Source organism: Diospyros lotus, chromosome 11 (genome assembly GCF_014633365.1).
Source record: "Diospyros lotus cultivar Yz01 chromosome 11, ASM1463336v1, whole genome shotgun sequence".
Taxonomy (NCBI): domain Eukaryota; kingdom Viridiplantae; phylum Streptophyta; class Magnoliopsida; order Ericales; family Ebenaceae; genus Diospyros; species Diospyros lotus.
This window is the reverse complement of record NC_068348.1, coordinates 28,609,205-28,626,979: the sequence shown is the minus strand read 5'-3', so window position 1 is coordinate 28,626,979 and position 17,775 is coordinate 28,609,205. Positions and strand designations below refer to the sequence as shown.

Here is a 17,775-nt window from a genome sequence, read left to right as displayed (position 1 = left end):
CTTAAAATTACTTCATATCTCTCGATAAACAAGAAAATACTCATTCTTGAAAAGATGCGTTTATAATATTGATTTTAATACAATTTTTATCATTTTCAGTATCTGATTTAAATATCGGAGTGTTTGCGTGAGAACCTCCCCATACCTTATTAAAAGGCCAACTCGAGACAAGTCTATACCTAGGCATCTAGGTGCCCAAAAAATTAAGGGCTTCAAAATTGTACTCTTCAAATATTAAATAATTTTTATCATTTTTTTGAGGACCCCAAAACTTATTTTGTCTAGGGCCCAAGTGAGTCTTAAGCCAAACTTATTGTTTTTTATTTTTGTTTTATAGACTTAGTCACTTTGACAACGATATTTTTAATCAAATAAATTAATGGTTATATCTTAATAATAACAATTATATTATTTCATTTTAAAACTTCTGGTAGAAGTTTGAAGCATAAGACATTAACGCCGTATAAAAGACATACTTTTTTTAGGTTATAAACTAGTTTTTGGAATTAGTTTTAAATTTATAAATAAATCGATCCAATAATGAGGCTTTAACGGCTAATTAGAAAGAAATAGGAAATACTTGTCGGAGCCGACAGACAGCCAAATAACAGCGTATTAACGGCTATAATTAGAAGTGCCCTCCTGTTTGTAAATGAATGAAGACTGATTCTTAAGACTAGAAAGAAGTGATGATTGAGAGAGACATGGTTTAACAAAAGAGCATGTTTTAACTTTTAATTGTAAATGGAAATGGGAAAGTGAAAGTGAAAGGGTTTGAGGCTTTCAGCAGAACATTTGGTGAGTGGCAATGACAGATACCAACTCATCCCCAAGAGAAAATGATGCATTTGCATGCAATGGGACCCCTCTCCCTATTCAACCCCTCTTGATGTTTCAACTAAGCCATCCTGTGGCTGAAAACCCTCCTTTCATCTTGAAATTGTCCAAATTTTTAATTCCCAAGGATGTTACATTACCCAAATCAAATGCACCACTAGATTCAATCATTTTAATTATATTATTATTATCATATTAAATGTGACACGCACGTATTATGTATATGCTTTTGTAACCAAAAAAAAAAAAATTATAAACACAACGTGCTTAAAATGCTGTGGGTAAATTTCATTAAGAAAAAATCCAAACATTTCATTTACCTAGGGCTGGCTGCCAAGTCCCAAGGCACAAGTAAAAAACAGAAGTGGGCCCAGCCCCAAATGCCAAATTGTACCCTTGCTTAGTCAAAAGTAAACCAAACATATCCCTATCCCCCCCTTTTTTTTATTTCTAATTTCAATATCCCTAAAGTCAGCCAGCAAGCCAGACCCCCTCGTTTATTTATTCCCCCCCCCCCCCCCCCCCCCCCCCAATAAAGGTGGTCGCCTTGTAAGGGTTTAATAATTAATATTCTGTAATAAGGAATTGTGATTGACCCTATTGTTAGTCTCTCCTCTCCTCTCCTCTAAATTAAATATTAGTGAAGTTATCTGATACATAACCAGAATTATTAACGTAAGTCAAGTTTATTATCTTAAACCAAGGTTAGCACTTGGCAGTTAGCGCTCCACTGGTGGGTTCTCAGTTCCACTGATCATTCATAAAATATTGAAAATTATTCGAGGCAATATTATTAGTTCCATATATGGCCATTGAATTTGTAGATCATATAAAATAGAATTAATTACTTGAATAACTGTTAAATATTATATTTAAACTTAAAATTATAACACTCAGTATAAGATAATAGGTTAAATTTATAAAAATAACGAACTTCAGTACTTGTGGATTTTAATATAGTCGGTATTATTAAAACCATAGACTTAAAAAATAATAATATTTAAATAAAATGTATTAAGTTTAGACACAAAAATATGAAAGAAGCACATATATATTGTAAATGGAAGAGCCACGCATTTGTTTGACGAACAGCTGGCGGGTGAAGTGGCCAAAAAGCAAGCAATTGCCGTCGTTGTACAAGGTGACAAGGCCATTTTCGTCATTTCACTATGCATTCTGTCGGTATCTAACTCTGGTCAGCTTAACCCGGTCTCTGGTTAACGCCCACGCAAAAACCAGCGTCGGTGGCTCCGAGCGCCAGAGCCTCGAGTTAACTCAGACTCAGCTTATATATCTACACGTATTTCTCTTCTCTATATATTATTCAAATCTTTTGCAAATCTAGAGAGAGATAAAAACCGCAGATTGGAGGGAGGGAGGGAGAGAGAGGGGTGTCGGCCAATGGCTGATTCTAGCGACTCTGTTTCCATTGACATGGAGACGATCTCTCCTGGCGGAAAGGTCGGATTTATGTCCCTATGATTGCGTGTACTTGTTTCTATAATCTGGAAATGTCTATTGTTTGAGCTACATTTGCTTGATACGAGTTTGATTTTTGAGTTCGTTGGAAGGAAATTTCATTGAATGGCTCTGGTTCAAGTTTGAGCTGTAATTTCTGAGTCATTTGCTATATGGTTGGTTTCGATTGATTGATGAATGGGCTTTAATGGATTTCATTCTGCGTTTGGTCAGTATAATTTACGTGTTTCCGCATCAATTTCCTTTGGTCGGGGTTTCTTATAATTAATGATTCAGCTGCCAGGCTTTTATAGAAGTTTCTGATTACTGGTGAAATGTGTACTGGTATATGTAGGGCTTGAGTTCATGAGTTTATGCGCTGATTTATGTTTGATGAGGTTTTGTAATTGCTAATGGGCCCAAACGGGGTTTCTTCTTTTATTTGCCTGCTTGCGGTATTGAAGTGAGAGTAATTTCAGATTGGACATAAAAAGAGTTGTGTCTTTTAATGGAAATGAATGTATTTCAAGAATATAAAGTTGAATGAAGTTGTTAGTTTTTGACGTGGGTTGTTGTTGTACTAATTTCTTTTCTTCTTCTTTCGATAAGTTTATTGCAACTTAAATGCTTTTCTATATTATGTTCTTGTTGCATCTAGGTCATTAGAGTCTGATACTTTTTGGGCTTTGAATGCATGTATAATTAAGTTGCACGTGAATTATTGGTTGAGATCTACTTTACCCTCCCTTTCTTTTATAGTCATTGGAAATACTTGTCTTTGTGCAAGATGAGAGTTTGGATTTTGCACATAGATACTATCTAAGGTAAACTATATTCTGCGACTGCTTTATTTTTTGCCCTTATGTTATACCAACACCGAAAAGGTGAAATCAAACTGTTTATTCTTTTTTTTTTTTTCTCCTTTTTCATTCCTAAATATGGTTGGACTGTTAAACTATATGTCAGAACCAATGTATCAGGTATATTTTATCCTTTTGCCAAAGTCAGATAGTTGTTAAAGGATAATTTTAAGTTCCCAATAAAGCAATCTCTTTGGATGCAAGACTCTATTTGAAAGAAATATGCTTAGCTTGGTATGCCTTGAATGATTTTGTAAAGTAGATTCCCAGGAGTTGTGGACCCTTGGTAGAAGGTTTAGCTTTTATCGAGTAATATGAGGTTATAGTTCCTGCATCAGGACTTTTAATACGTCACTTATGCTCCATTCTGATTTTTTTTTTTTTTTGGTGGGGGGGGGGGGGGCTATCCTGAAGGATATTAATCCAACTCTTTCGCATGTTGTTATCTGTCTCCAGGAGCACGTCATAAAAACTGCCTTTGGTTCTGTATCGGTAGCCGTTTTTGGAGATCCGGATAAGCCCGCCCTTGTTACTTATCCTGATTTAGCATTAAATTGTAAGCAGATTGAATAATTTTTGTTTAATTAATTCTTGCAGTTTGAAATGTTTGATCCAGTAACCTGCTTTTAGTGCTGTTGTATGAATTGTTTTTTTTTTTTTTAAACAGTAAAAAATATTTTTATTGAACTGTGATCTGTTTGTAATTGGACAGTGTTTGTTACAGTTTGGGTAAACCATTTATTCCAAACATCATATATTTTATAGAATGTCTACATTTGCGTATTCCTTTTGAAAATGTTCAAAAAGAGTGATCATGCTGTCCAAATATTTGGAGAGTTTACTACATAAAATAAACAAAAAAAATTTCATTCAAACTTAAAAGAAACATAAATGTTCGTATTATAGTTTGAGTTTATTCTCTTGAAACTATGATCTTCGCCTAAGGCTTCATTTCTTTAGGATAAACACTCTTATTTCTTTCATATGTTTTGAGCAGATATATCCTGCTTTCAAGGGCTATTCTTTTGTCCAGAAGCATTTTCCTTGCTGCTCCATAACTTCTGCATCTACCATATTAATCCTCCTGGGCATGAGGTTTGTATCTTGTCACTTGCCCGATTATAATGGTTGTGCTTTATGCGTTTTCATAATGCTACATGCTAGTATTTGTATTTTTTCTTATCCGAAACTTTCTTCAAGTGCCATTGCAGTTGGGTGCAGCCATGATTAAGCCTGATGACCCAGTGCTGTCTGTGGATGACTTAGCAGAGCAGATTGTTGGGGTTCTTGACTATTTTGGGTAATTGTTTTGCCATGTATCCTTTCCTATTTACTGCTCTTTGAATATGGCTTACTAGGAACTTGCTTTTAAGGAACTTTCTTTGAATATGGCATTTTACTTTAGTAGTCAACTTTAGCAAGTAGAAATGCTGGTTTTGTCCGTGCAATGTATATAAACATACACCTATAAGGAAGGCCTTTAATTGCTTTTTCCCTAGTATATGACACCATGCTCCTTTTTCTTGTTTTTCTGTGTTTTTTTGTTTATAGAGGCAAGTTGATTTTTTTTTTTTTTTCACTTGTGATTTTTGTTTTCTGTCCAGACTTGGTTCAGTGATGTGTATGGGGGTGACAGCTGGAGCTTATATCCTAGCCCTGTTTGCTGTAAGATGCTTTTATAATGTTGCTTGCCCAATTTCGTTATTTTGACTTCTAATGCTTGTTTTCTTGTGCAATTGATTGATCTGGTTATTTGCAACTTGGTCACAGATTAAATACACACACCGTGTTCTTGGTTTAATACTTGTCTCCCCTCTATGCAAAGCACCGTCATGGACAGAATGGTTGTACAACAAGGTTCCTTTTTTGAACTCTTTTTTTGTTAATTTGTTTGTGGAAAAAAATATATTTTTTCTGTCCTAAGATTATACATTCTTTGCAGGTGATTTCAAATTTACTTTACTTTTATGGTATGTGTAGCCTGGTTAAGGAATTTTTGCTTATGAGATACTTCAGCAAGGTACTTTTGTATATCTAGTTCTTTCGTGTTGCCAACAGTTCTTTCAGAAATTGGATGGGGTTAATTAGATTTTTTTATCTTTCAGGAAGTTCGTGGTAATTCTCAAATACTAGAATCTGATATCGTTCATGCATGCAGAAGAGTTAGTGATTCAATTCCCCTTTTCTCCAAGTCTCTTATAAACAACATAAGGCATGCAAAACGTGTTAGTTGGTTTCTCTGATTTATGCTGTGAATGTTCTTTTTGCAGTTGCTAGATGAGAGGCAGAGTCCAAATGTTTTGCGGTTTCTTGAAGCTATTAATGGGTAAGATGTGCCCCCGTAGAAATTATTTAATTTTTTAGACTGAAAGGAGAAATTTGAGTGGAATGAGGCTTGCATTTTGTTTTGGGGATATTAGTTCCCAATATCTAGAGTGGCACAATGACATTTCATAAATCCAGAATATTATTCTGGGTTCCATATGAGCATTTATCGAGCATGTTTTAAAGGGTTTTATCTTTTCCTCTTAATTTTGTCTTTCTGGTGAATAAAAGCATTGGCATGGGAAGGAAATGCTCAATTCAATGGAGCTATGTTTCCATGGAAACGTTAGTTTTCTTCACTTGGTGATGATAGTTGGCTTGGCTGTAATTTGATCTGGCAGGAGAAGAGACATTTCTGAAGGGCTGAAAAAACTGCAATGTCGGTCTTTAATAGTTGTCGGGGAGAATTCTCCTTTCCATGCAGAGGCTCTGCACATGACCTCAAAACTAGATAGAAGATGTAGTGCGTTGGTTGAGGTATGCACTCGAGACATAGTGACAATTTGGTTACAGGCTTCAAGTCGTGTAAAAACGCTTCTAATAGGATTTTACTTATTCATGACCACTTGGGTTCTCCAGGTTCAGGCATGTGGCTCGATGGTAACAGAGGAACAGCCCCATGCCATGCTGATACCTATGGAATACTTCCTCATGGGATATGGCTTCTACCGGCCATCTCAATTCAGTGTCAGCCCCAGAAGCCCCTTGAGTCCTACTTCCATCTCCCCGGAGCTATTCTCACCCGAGAGCATGGGCTTGAAGTTGAAGCCAATAAAAACAAGAATCTCAGTGAAAGTGTGAAAGACGACAAAGCCAGGTAGGTACAGGATTTTTGTATATTTACAGAAAAGAGTTTGTGTTCATTTTGTTGTATGGGAATCGAAGGAAGGAAATTACTGGAGGATTGTAGATAAGAAAGGGAGAAGAACCAATAAGCAAAGATGTTAGAAAGAGAGGTTGGTTGGGATTCTTTCATTTGTAATCGTAAGTGTTAGTTGAGGCCAATTTGTCTGTAAGCCCAAGAAACAACTGTGTACCATAACCAATAAGCAATATTTAATAAGAGTTGGCAGCCGAATGAATTGTTTGTTTCTCCCCATTGTGAAATCATGGCAACTCAATGAGTACAATAACTTTGTATACTGGTTTGGTCTTTTTTAAGAGTGTTGATGCCCGATAATTTACAAATCACCTAAATTACATGCACTCACTCTGATAAATACATAAAAATCTATCCATATAGATACTAGTGCTTAATTGCAGGCAGGGAAAGTCATTGTAGAAATATACGGGCACTTTGTTTCTTTGTTTTTGTGTTGAAAGTAAACTGATTTGTTTGGTACGGTGATCCGGCAGACATGAAGTGGAGTTGGAGTTGGAGTTTGGTTTAAGGTTGAATACTTAGCAAATGGACTTGTAATTACCTTTTATGGATTTCCTTTTCACTATATTATTATTGACAACTAAGAAGTGACAATGGAGATATTAGATGGGAGGTGACAGTAAGATGAATGCCCAACTTTTCTTGACAATTGACATAGGATATGAGATCTCAAACTGGGGATCCATGGAAGTCAAACCATACAAGGATATGGTGGAATTCATACCTTAATGATTTTGGCAATGATGGCGTTAAAAAGAGCCATTCTTATGTACGAGGATTAAAAGAAAATTATAATTTGTTTGTAATTTTTTTTAACATTTTATAAGAAGATTGTTTTCACAATTTAAATGCATGATTTTTTTATTTTTTTTGTTATTATGGAGTACAATTGTTATTGTTTTTAAATCTCGCTCTTTAATTTTCTGGTACACTTAAATAAATACTAGAGAGGTGGTGGTACTAAAAAAATTTAAATAAAAGTTCATTACTTAGTGTTTGACAATAATAATTTATTTCTTATTTTTTTAGGTAAAATTTTAAGTAAATTGAGTCTTGTTGTAGTAGTAAAATTAAAAATTGGTTATTGTTTAAATGTTATGAGTTCAAATCTTGTTAATGTATTTAATTTTATTTTCTGAGTATAATATATGATGGGTATTTTAAAAAAATATTTTATTAACTCAATTTCATAACACTATATTTACTTATATAATAATAAATAATTGTAATCTCAATTTTTTTTTTTAATTTTAGACTAATTAACGTTTAAATGGACAAGTTGGAAAATTGTTCCATGGTTTTGGTAAAGAAACACTCTTGTGGTAGAAAAACTAAATTTGAAAATTGGTCTAAATATTGGTCAAGAAACACTCCAATGGTAGAAAATTAATAAGACCCTGAGGTCAAAAGTAACATTGGATACATGGTCTAATGTTATGTATTATAATGGGTTAACGTCGTGAACATATTTTTTCAATAATAACTAATACTAAAATCAAACATCTCTTAATGAGGAAAAATCTTTATTGTCACACTCACCAAAAAAAAAAAAAAAAAAGATTATTTAGACACTTGGTCTAATAAATTAAGCCATTCAAACTATGAAATCCGATTAAATATTATTGTTTTAGTAAAAAAATAAACAAAAGTATTCCTAAAAGACATTGATAAAATGTGGGAATTCTCCACTTGTATTTTAGTAAAAGAAATAGGCGCGGTGCCAGCTGCAGCCAATTCCACACCCGTCCAATTCAGTGGATAAGTCCTCCTACCAAATAGTCCTATAAAATTGTTAGGTGACGGTAACATAATAATTGACCAACTCGACCAATTTGAGAGGGGCGTGAAATTTATAGGAGGTGATTCGTCTACACCCCCACCCCTTACTAACCCATCTCGGTTAATATAAATGAGTCATGTTATTTGTACAAAATAAATGTTATAGAAACATTTACAGGGCAATCAAAATATCTATTTTGCCCCTATAATTAGTGCCCCAAATGCCCAATAGCATCTCTCTCTCCCTCTGTCTCTCTCTCGCTCTCTCTCTCACACCGTCGGCCTCAGTGGCAAAGCGGCGACAACGGTGAGGCGAGGTGGCAAGGCGGTTGAGGCGACGAGACGAGGCGGCGGAAGTTGCAGCGACAAGGTGAGGCAGCTGAGGCGAGGCGGCGGCGAAAGCATGCGGAGGCGAAGAACGGCGACAAGTGAGGTTGCAGCGGCGAGGAAAGAGGAGAGAGGAAGAAATGGATGAACATGAATCAAAATATCGTGATATATCATCCCTGTAAACATTCTGTAAAGAAGCTTCTGTACAAATAACATTTTCCAACATAAATATTGTTCGAGATGATAGTCCTATTCATCTTAGTGTAGTGGTCAATTGATTGGGTCAACACTAGCAAAATAAAAAGAGTTAAAAAGTTGCAACGCACCTAATTCTGTTCTGGCCTTTTGTTTAAATTTGAAAATGAAAACAAAAATGTATATTAATTATATATTTAATTAATATAATTTTTATAAGTTCATGTAACATAATTTTATTTTGTATGTGTATATATATATTAATTATATATTTAATATTTATAAGTATTTGTGAAAATAAATATTTTAAAAATAATATTAAGACTTAAGAGAACATGATTGAACAAAGAAATTAAAAATAGATCTATTTTTTTGGGGATGAATAGTACATATATAATTACAAGAATCAATTAATAATAAATTAGATAAATAAATTACACTTAAAAAGTTCAATTTAGAATTTAAGATTTCATGATCTCTAAATTGGGTTTGGGATAATTGTAAAAAGTACCCTCCATATTTGAAAAAATACAGAGAGTTCATTTGAGATTTAATGTATGTTTTAATTCCCTTTAGTTAATCATAGTAAAATTTTATAAAATAACTAAAATATTCTTATATTTATACTTATTTTCTTTTTGTCTCGCTCTTTTCAAATCCTTCTTGTCGGCCTCTTAAAGTATGGACACTCAAGGGGTGAATTGAGTAATTAATTTTTTTTTAATTTTAATAAATATTCTCGATTAATGATTTTATTAAAAAATATATATTTGATAAATATAATAAATTATATTTGAGATTAATAATAAATGTAACCCACAAGATATAATAAAAATAAATATAATGAGGTACAAAACAATTTATAGTGGGTCGGTGTTTTCACATACATCTAGTTCACTCTCCCAATGTCTAATCATCCTTGGGTTCCATTAAAATACTTTTACCAAGATTTTCACACTAGTTCACATTAGAAACTAGATTCACACCTAGATTACAATGGGCTATAAGAAATCACTACACCAAGATTTTATTCCTAGCTTACCTTAAAAATTATATTCATTTAGATTTTAATAGTTTTAGGAAACCTATACAATTTACAATGGTAATTTAAATGTTACAAATAATTTGTCCACACTTGGACACAAATAAGCAATTAAAAACAAATTATACAAGACAATAATATTTAAATAAATAAATAAATTGATAACCTCAAATGGAGAAGTTCGAATTTGTCGTAAAAGACTTAAAGAACTTTTCTCCTCTTACCTTGTGGCTCTTCGATGGATGTGCAATAATATTTCGAGAGCCTTAGATTGCTTGGATGATTTACTTGAGAGTGTTTTAGAGTTTTCTGGTACTTTGGATATGCAATGGAAGTACTTGGATGCTCAAAAAATGAGTTTGGGGGATATTTATAAGCATTTTAGCCATTAAATAAAGAGTTAATATGAAGTTTAAAATTCAAAAAAATATTTAAGTTTTCTCAAATAATAAGAAAACATGTTTTACCTTTAATTCAAAATAAATTTACTTTTTACATGAGAAATTAAGATTTAAAAATTCAAATATAAACTTTTGAAACATAAATGGTTAAAACAAGAAAGCATGTCTAAAACAATTTCCTTTACAACAATAACATATCCAACCTTTATCCCACTATGTTTAAAAATAATTTTTCTTTAATTCAAAATTTAAAAATTCAAATATAAACTTTTAAGACATAAATGATTAAAATAAGAAAATATATCCAAAAATAATTCTCTTTTAATTCAAAATAAATTTAATTTTTATATGAATAAAAAAAATATTTATATCATAAAAATATTTTTATTAATCTTCAAAATTTAATTAATATAAGTAAGTTACTCAACACTTCTCTATTTCTTTTTCTCTTTGCCAACTAATGACAAATGATGGGTATGACTATTCATTTTCTTTATCTTTCTATTTCACCCATCCATTTCTTTCTCACTTTTAATTTGTAATAATGAAAATTAGTCGCAACGACGACAATGATAATAGAACAATTAGTCACAGTAGCAATAATAAAAACTAGTCATAATAACAACAATAGCAACGATAACGATAGCAACGATGATAAGAGTAGCCATTATTTTTTTTCTCTCTCTTATTTGAATCTCCACGAGGATCATTATCAATACTAACACAAAGTCCACAAGATTTCTTGCCACCAAAAATGAGTTCCAATATAATTTTTTTCCAATAAAAAAGGAAATAAAAAAATTAAAAATATTTTTTCTTTTTTTTAAATAAAAATGCTTATTACTATTTTTCAAACACAAAAAACATTTCTTACAATTTTATCAAATTTCAAATATATTCTTTTTAATATACTGGTGTCAATCCTATAAATTATAAATTCTATAAATTATAAATTCGATCCTCATTTTATACAAAAGTTAAAAATTCATTTAACAATTTACTTTTCCTAACGCAATCAAAATCACGAACACCGAGACCGCACAAGAACAATCCACTCAAATGTCCTTTGTAATTTACTCAAAACATTTAGGCACATTTTTATAATATTAACAAGAAATTTAATAAAAAATACATTACAATAATTATTCTTTGTTTCCAATGTAAATAATTTTCCTAATTTTCTTTTTATAAAATTTAGAAAATAACCATAAAAACTAAAAACAACTAAACATCACCCAGAACTTGCAATTGGCTAACTTTTTGTCACCCCCTAAATAAAAGTACTTAAAATGTATATATAATTGAGTCAACTTTTAAAGGAATTTATAGATGAGATTGCCCATTGCCCAACATGAATAACAAAAATTTAATAGAACTTGCAACTTGGTACCTAAACATATATAGTATATACACTTGCACCCATGTCTACAACCCGTAATATTTTCCAATTCAATCTTCTTCAAAACTAGTACTTCTTGGCCTCTCTTTCAGTACCTTGAATCTTGTGTTCCCCTGTCAATTCACACATTGAATCTTCGGCTGTTGGTGCTCACTGGGTTCCTACGGCTGCTGTCGTTTTCGTCGTCGATCCTCCGCCCTTTTCTCGGGTTCATCTCTGCGTACATTTCCTCGATCATCGGCTTCCACAGCCGAACGCGAGCGTTTATGAACCAATTCGATACCTGATTGCGGTTGATGTTAAAAGGAAGAAGAAGGAAGAGATGTAAAGGTCTGCAGCAAAATCAAACAAGCTCGGGTCCCATATATTATCTATTTTACTTGGCGACAAACATGTAATAGCTAATCCGATACCATGGCCCATCCATTATTCAGTAGAGATGGGATACAAATGCATGGTGATAATAAGATTTTTGCAACTACTGTGAATGCGTAGAGGTTGGGAATTTTCGTATATATAGAGTATAAAAATTTGAGATATATTCAGCAACAAGACAGCTTCTTTTATCGTATAATTCATGTGGGTATTCTGAGATTTCGATCCTAGAATAAGTATCTGTGAGAATACTTCATCAGAGAGAATTCTCTTGATCTTTGAAAGATTGTAGGAAAATTTGATCACCATGAGCATGCAAACAGCATTGACTAAACCCAACTTGCGAGCAACAGAAAACATGTAAAATTGCCATTAGGAAGACGGGGATAAAACCCCGCGCAAAGGAGATGTTTTACCTGGCTCCTTGTCAACCCACTCTTCACTGCAAGTAAATGCTTCTCTGCATCTTTAGGATACCTAAAAGGGCCACAAAATTCATCATCAAGATGAAATCCATACAAGGATAATGACTAGTAAAAAGACTTTCTGAACAAGTAATCAACTTTCTTCAGGCCAAAAAAGGGAAGAAAATGGATTCATTTCAAATTCAGGCACATAGCATTGCTGTATACTTACGGATGAAGAAAATTCTGAAACATCCATGCTCGTAAAACCGAGACAGATCTTTCTGGCAGGCCTCTTTGGGGCCTCCATAACTGATGGTCTTTTCTCCGTATCTGTTGGAGTGCCCATTGCTTCTGGATGAAAGACGCCTCGAATGACCTTTCTTCATCCTTCACGTCTTCTTTGTTGAAATTGGTCACCATTGTAAGAATCTGGTTACTAATTCTCTCCCTCAGGTTCTTGTACAAAGAGGAGATTGTTCGTAAGGCAAAACGAGCATGTAAGCGAGGATCCAACTCGGTTGCAGCATGAAATGCAGATATAACTGTATGGATTTCGTCGACGCAATGGCTGTATCGCTCATCAACCTACGTTCAGAAATTTTACAATTGCCATGCCGTTCAGCAACATATTAATTACTTAGTACGTAAAAAGGCTGTTGTTTAAAAATTGTCACTAAAGATTATCAGAAACATTTGGAAATTAAATGAGTTCTAAAATTTGAGCCCAAGAGTTTTTTTGGAAATTGCACAAAAAGGCACCCCCACAATGCACAAGGCTCCCTGTTTTACAAGGGTCGGGGGAGGGTTATATTCATATGCAGGCTTCCCTTGCTTTTTGCAAAGAGACTATTTGTACAACTTGAACCCGTGAGGTCATAATTTGAACAACCAAAGGTTCAGGCACTACCATGGTTATATTTGGAGAAAATTTATCATATAATTAGTATATAAGCATCCATTATAACATACCACTTGAAGTAAAGCCAACAGTTGCTTTTTCTTTGCCTCAAACTCCTGTCCTTGCGGGACAAGGTCCATTTGAGCATCGAATCTATCTTCTCCACTGGAGCCCATCGTTGCATGTCCTCTGTCAGCAAAGGAACCAGACGAAATTGAAAATTTTGCCGAAGCTCCAATAGCACTAGCAGAATAGTTCATCTGGTCAGGACTCCCAAGTGAATAACTCGCTATTTCGGCAAGTATTTCTTGGATTACATGAAGATATTTAGAACCAGATAAAAATGGTGAAGTCTGAGCCGGCCTAGAAGATCTGAAATTCAGAGAAAGATTCCTACTGTTGCATGATGTTTCTGAGCCAAACTGCCTTTCCTTCAAAGAATGATGAGTAACACCAGAGCAATTTATCTCTGAACATTGATCCGGAATACTTGTTCCATAAACAATGGAAGGCTTGCATGTGGCAAGACTAAGGGACAGCTCACTACTAAATTTTGAGGACCTGGAAGGATCATCAGAGCTCACATTTGCATTGTCCATTGATATCAACCCGGCGGGATTAACATTTCCTGTAAATTCAAATGGGTGAAACCCAGTTCTTCCCGGGCATTTCCCGGCAACCCCCGGATAAGCAAAATACTTGTCCAAATCCCATCTACTGTTCATACCACTGACCATTCCATCATAGCCACAGTTCATAGAGGTCGCAAGTGCAGAGTGTAATGCATCACAGTGACTGTTTGAAATAGAAGTATTTAAAATCTCCAGAGGATTTACTGGAGGGGCGGAAGTTTCTAATTCATTGAGATTGTCATGAGGACCACACCTTGAGGCCAAGAGGGCAGCAAGTGATGTAGCAGGAACAGGTGTTCCACCAACAAATCGCTCCTGAACTTCTGCTTTGCTGGTTTGATGTGAACTACCGAATGAAGGATCTGCAATAGCATTACCTTCTAGTGCCACATTTCTAGAAATCGGTGCACAGCAGTCAACTAGGCCAATGTGACTGGATATGGTGAAACTAGTGTGGAGATTATTCACTGGTTCACCTTGCAACAATGAAGGGGCTGGAAATTCAGCAATTATCCGGTTTTGGTTGTTCCGATCCAGTGAATTGGACTGAGCAGGCGAAACCGAAGACATTTGAGAAAGCAATCCATCCATAAAAGTAGCATTGTGATCACCCATTACCCTCGGGGGATTGAATGCATTGTTTTCGGTCATATTTTGGCAACTATAGGAGCCGAAGTGCATTGCACATAAGCAATCTCTAAATCAGTATCAAAGTTCTATGTCCAATCTGCTTGTAACCACTTTCCCACTGAAAACAGCATTCCCCGATCTCCTCTCAAACAATCAGGAGTTGAATAACCCGGGAAACATCATAAGCAAGTTAAGGTTCACTCTGATTCCATTAGCTATTTACTGCCTCTGAACAGGTGCTGCAACTGATGCAGGGCCAACAGATCAAGGAACAAATTCAAAGGGAAAGATCACTAGATCCAAGAATACCAAATCAATATCAAAAGCTGCTCTCAAAATACATCTAATAAGGTTCATATAGGCGACTAATCATACTCTAATTAGGACTCTAATAACTAAAAGATTAGCTATGTAGGAGATAAGCAAAAATAAATAAATAAATAATCACAATTTCAATATTTAGGCCTAGAGCAATATTTTCCAAAATATTTGCTTTTATGCCCTCCATCATCATTGTTCAAGGTTATTTCAGCTAAAGGATTCCACAAGAAAATTAAGATACATATTCAGACATCTAAACATGACCAAGAAAATACAGAGAAACTTAACAATGACTGCAAAGTTTGATCATTCTCTACATTCCAAGAAGCATAAAAGATCATTTAAACAGCAATTTAATCATCCAACTTGACATCATATTAAGGGTAAACCACAATTTCAATTTTAAATGTTGGGACAATCATGAATAAATTCAATGTTTTCCAGCTTTCAGTCATGACTAAGAACATTCCACAAAGACAGGACTAAAATCTGTTTCACTAAAAATCCAGAACTAAATTAGGATCTGGGCAGGGACATAAACTGCATAAAATTGAAGCAAATATAAAAGCAACATCAGCTTTATGTGTATAATTAGGTAATGATATCGCAGCCAAAAATAAAAAAAATACAATAAACCATGACGCTGAAGCCCCGGGAAAGAATAAATCATTTTAATCTACAAAAGAACCAAAAATAGAAGGGAAAAGAATAAAGGGCTTGTTCCAATTGCAAATGTTTCAAAATCCACTCTTCTGAGCAGTTCAAGGTTCATGGAAATAATTGAAAACATTCTTAACGCCATTGTGGGATATGGATTATTATCAATACAACTTGTTCAATACAGGCAGTGAACATTAACCATGGTTAATAATATACAACAAACAAGAACAGAATGGGACCACTACAAGATAAGAAAGATGAAAAGAAGAACAATATGTAATTGAATCTACAACATGATTAGGAAATATCACAGGCAAGAACATTGATACAAACTGATAACCAACCTGCCAATCACTTGTAGATGAGTGAGGACTCAGGCACCAAGAGAAGGATCCCTGAAAATGCAGTTTCCTCCACCAAGCTAAATCAAGAAAATACAAGGTGATGAACAGATTATTTCCAGGTTTTCCAAATTAGAGCTGAGAGATCTTCCCAACATTCAATAGACAAGGGGAAGTGGGTAACTTTCATAGTGATTGACAATAAATGTCGGTTTCCTCAGAGAACCCAAAACAAGCGAATGAAGTGCAAAGTTCACAAGAAATCATTGGCTTTTCCTTTCCCCCTCAAACAGTATATATGAATGAAAAGCCAGGGAAACAGTGCAAAAGGGGAGCTGTTTTCTTCTTTAGCGAAAAAGAACAAGGTGAAAAAGCTAGCAAGGAATCATGCAGTAGCCCCACTTTTCCTCAAAACCACAGAAAAAATGGAGCAAAAGCTTAAACAAAAGGGGAGCTATTTTCCTTGCATGAGCAGAAAAAAAAGGGGAATTTCTCCAAGAACCCAAAACCCAAGGAACTGGAGTTCAGAGTTTCAGACCCCATGAAGAATCATAACCCCTCTCTCTCTCTCTCTCTCTCTCTCTCTCTCTCTAGCACAAGATTTCAAGGCGCAGAGCTTGTAAATAAATAAAGCACACCCATTTCAGAAAAAAAACCCCATTATAAAAGCAAATAAAGAGTGTCGAAAGGCCAAGGAAAAAGGAACCTCTGCAGAGAGCTAGTCGTAGAGGGATGAGAAATGGACCCATTTATTAAAGAGAGAGAGAGAGAGACACAGAGAGACAGATCAGCCACACAAACAGAGATAGTAGGTAAATGGATGGACACAGATACATATATGTATGTGTATATATATAATGTATATATATATACACAGAGAGAGAGAGAGAGAGAGGATTAGTACTCTCTTTGGTGTGTTGCAGTGCCACTCATTTCTGTTGCAGGCTTTGGAGGGCCCATCCCTTCTCTCTCAGAGAACTGATCAACTTTATCCTTCCTCATCCTCCTCTTCCTCCTCACCTCTATTATCTGCTCCTCTTCTGCAATCATCACAATCAAAATATCTGGATTCTCTCTATTCAAACTCCTGTTCATGGCTAGTTTTCCTTTTCTTCCCTTTTTTTTTTCCCCCTCAAAGAGACGAGAAAAAAGGGGTTTACTTTTTAGCCACTCCAAGGCAAGAAAAAGCCAAGGCTGATGAGAAAGGAGAGTAAATTGGGTTAGAAAACCACACACTTTTGTTGCTGCAGCTCAGAGAAGCAGAGAGCAAGAGCAGCCACAGAGAGAGAGAGATAGAGAGAGAGAGAGAGAGGGAGAGCGCGCAAAAATACAACAGTGGCACTGTTTCAGCAGCAGTGTACTTAAGAGAGATAGAGAGCGGGGCAATGAAATGATGCTGATGATGATGCAAGCAAAAGCAAAAATCTGGTGGAGAAGATTTCTGACGAATTTATTTAGTGCAACTCTGCTCTCCCTCTCCCCCCCCTTCCCTCTGCTTTTTGGCTTCGTACGGCAAATGCTTATGAGCTGCAGTCTGTAAATTTTATTTCCAGCAAGAAACCTTTGCTCTCATTACATTTATCTTTTTACACACACACATATAAATATATTTATTTATATAATGATATCTGATCATCAATTTTATTTTATCTTTAATTGAATTAAGATATCTACGGTAAAATAAAACCACATTTATAATAATACTTACTTTTAAAATTATATTAATAATATAAATTCATATTATAGAACAAAATATAAGGCATCTTCCCTTTTTAAGTACCAACAAATACTGGATTAGACTGTTGTAAATAATAATAATAATAATACTAATAAAGTGAAAAATATTTTTATATGTTATAAACAACTTATATAAAAATAAATGATAATAATCCCTTTGAAATTAAAAGAAAAAGAAAGAAGATATCCATTAATGATGATGGAAGGTGGTTTGTATCTAGGCGCAGCAGAGCTGCTGGACTTTACAAAATCAAGATCTGGGCCG

The 17,775-nt window shown here is 34.5% G+C and overlaps 2 protein-coding genes across 3 annotated transcripts; one reads left to right on the top strand and one right to left on the bottom strand.

Annotated features, from left to right (window-relative positions):
* Positions 1-2,138: 2,138 nt before the first annotated feature.
* LOC127812461 (protein NDL2) lies at positions 2,139-6,573 on the top strand. The gene is made up of 11 exons (XM_052352851.1): positions 2,139-2,298; positions 3,612-3,711; positions 4,153-4,250; positions 4,367-4,455; positions 4,760-4,820; positions 4,926-5,012; positions 5,098-5,175; positions 5,261-5,317; positions 5,426-5,481; positions 5,822-5,957; positions 6,060-6,573. Exons 1-11 carry the CDS (start codon positions 2,239-2,241, stop codon positions 6,279-6,281), a joined length of 1,044 nt encoding a protein of 347 aa, XP_052208811.1. The 5' UTR covers positions 2,139-2,238; the 3' UTR covers positions 6,282-6,573.
* A 4,902-nt stretch (positions 6,574-11,475) lies between these two features.
* LOC127813384 (uncharacterized) lies at positions 11,476-17,268 on the bottom strand. Of its 2 annotated transcripts, none has more exons than XM_052354330.1 (5): positions 15,777-17,268; positions 13,261-14,744; positions 12,521-12,876; positions 12,301-12,361; positions 11,476-11,792 (listed from the first exon to the last, which is right to left on the bottom strand). In XM_052354330.1, the coding sequence occupies exons 2-5, from the start codon at positions 14,500-14,502 to the stop codon at positions 11,631-11,633; spliced, it is 1,821 nt and encodes a 606-aa protein (XP_052210290.1). In that variant the 5' UTR covers positions 14,503-14,744; positions 15,777-17,268; the 3' UTR covers positions 11,476-11,630. The 2 variants fall into 2 exon arrangements, with proteins under 2 accessions (XP_052210290.1, XP_052210291.1); XM_052354331.1 differs by having other exon boundaries at positions 13,261-14,696.
* Between the last annotated feature and the right edge of the window lie 507 nt (positions 17,269-17,775).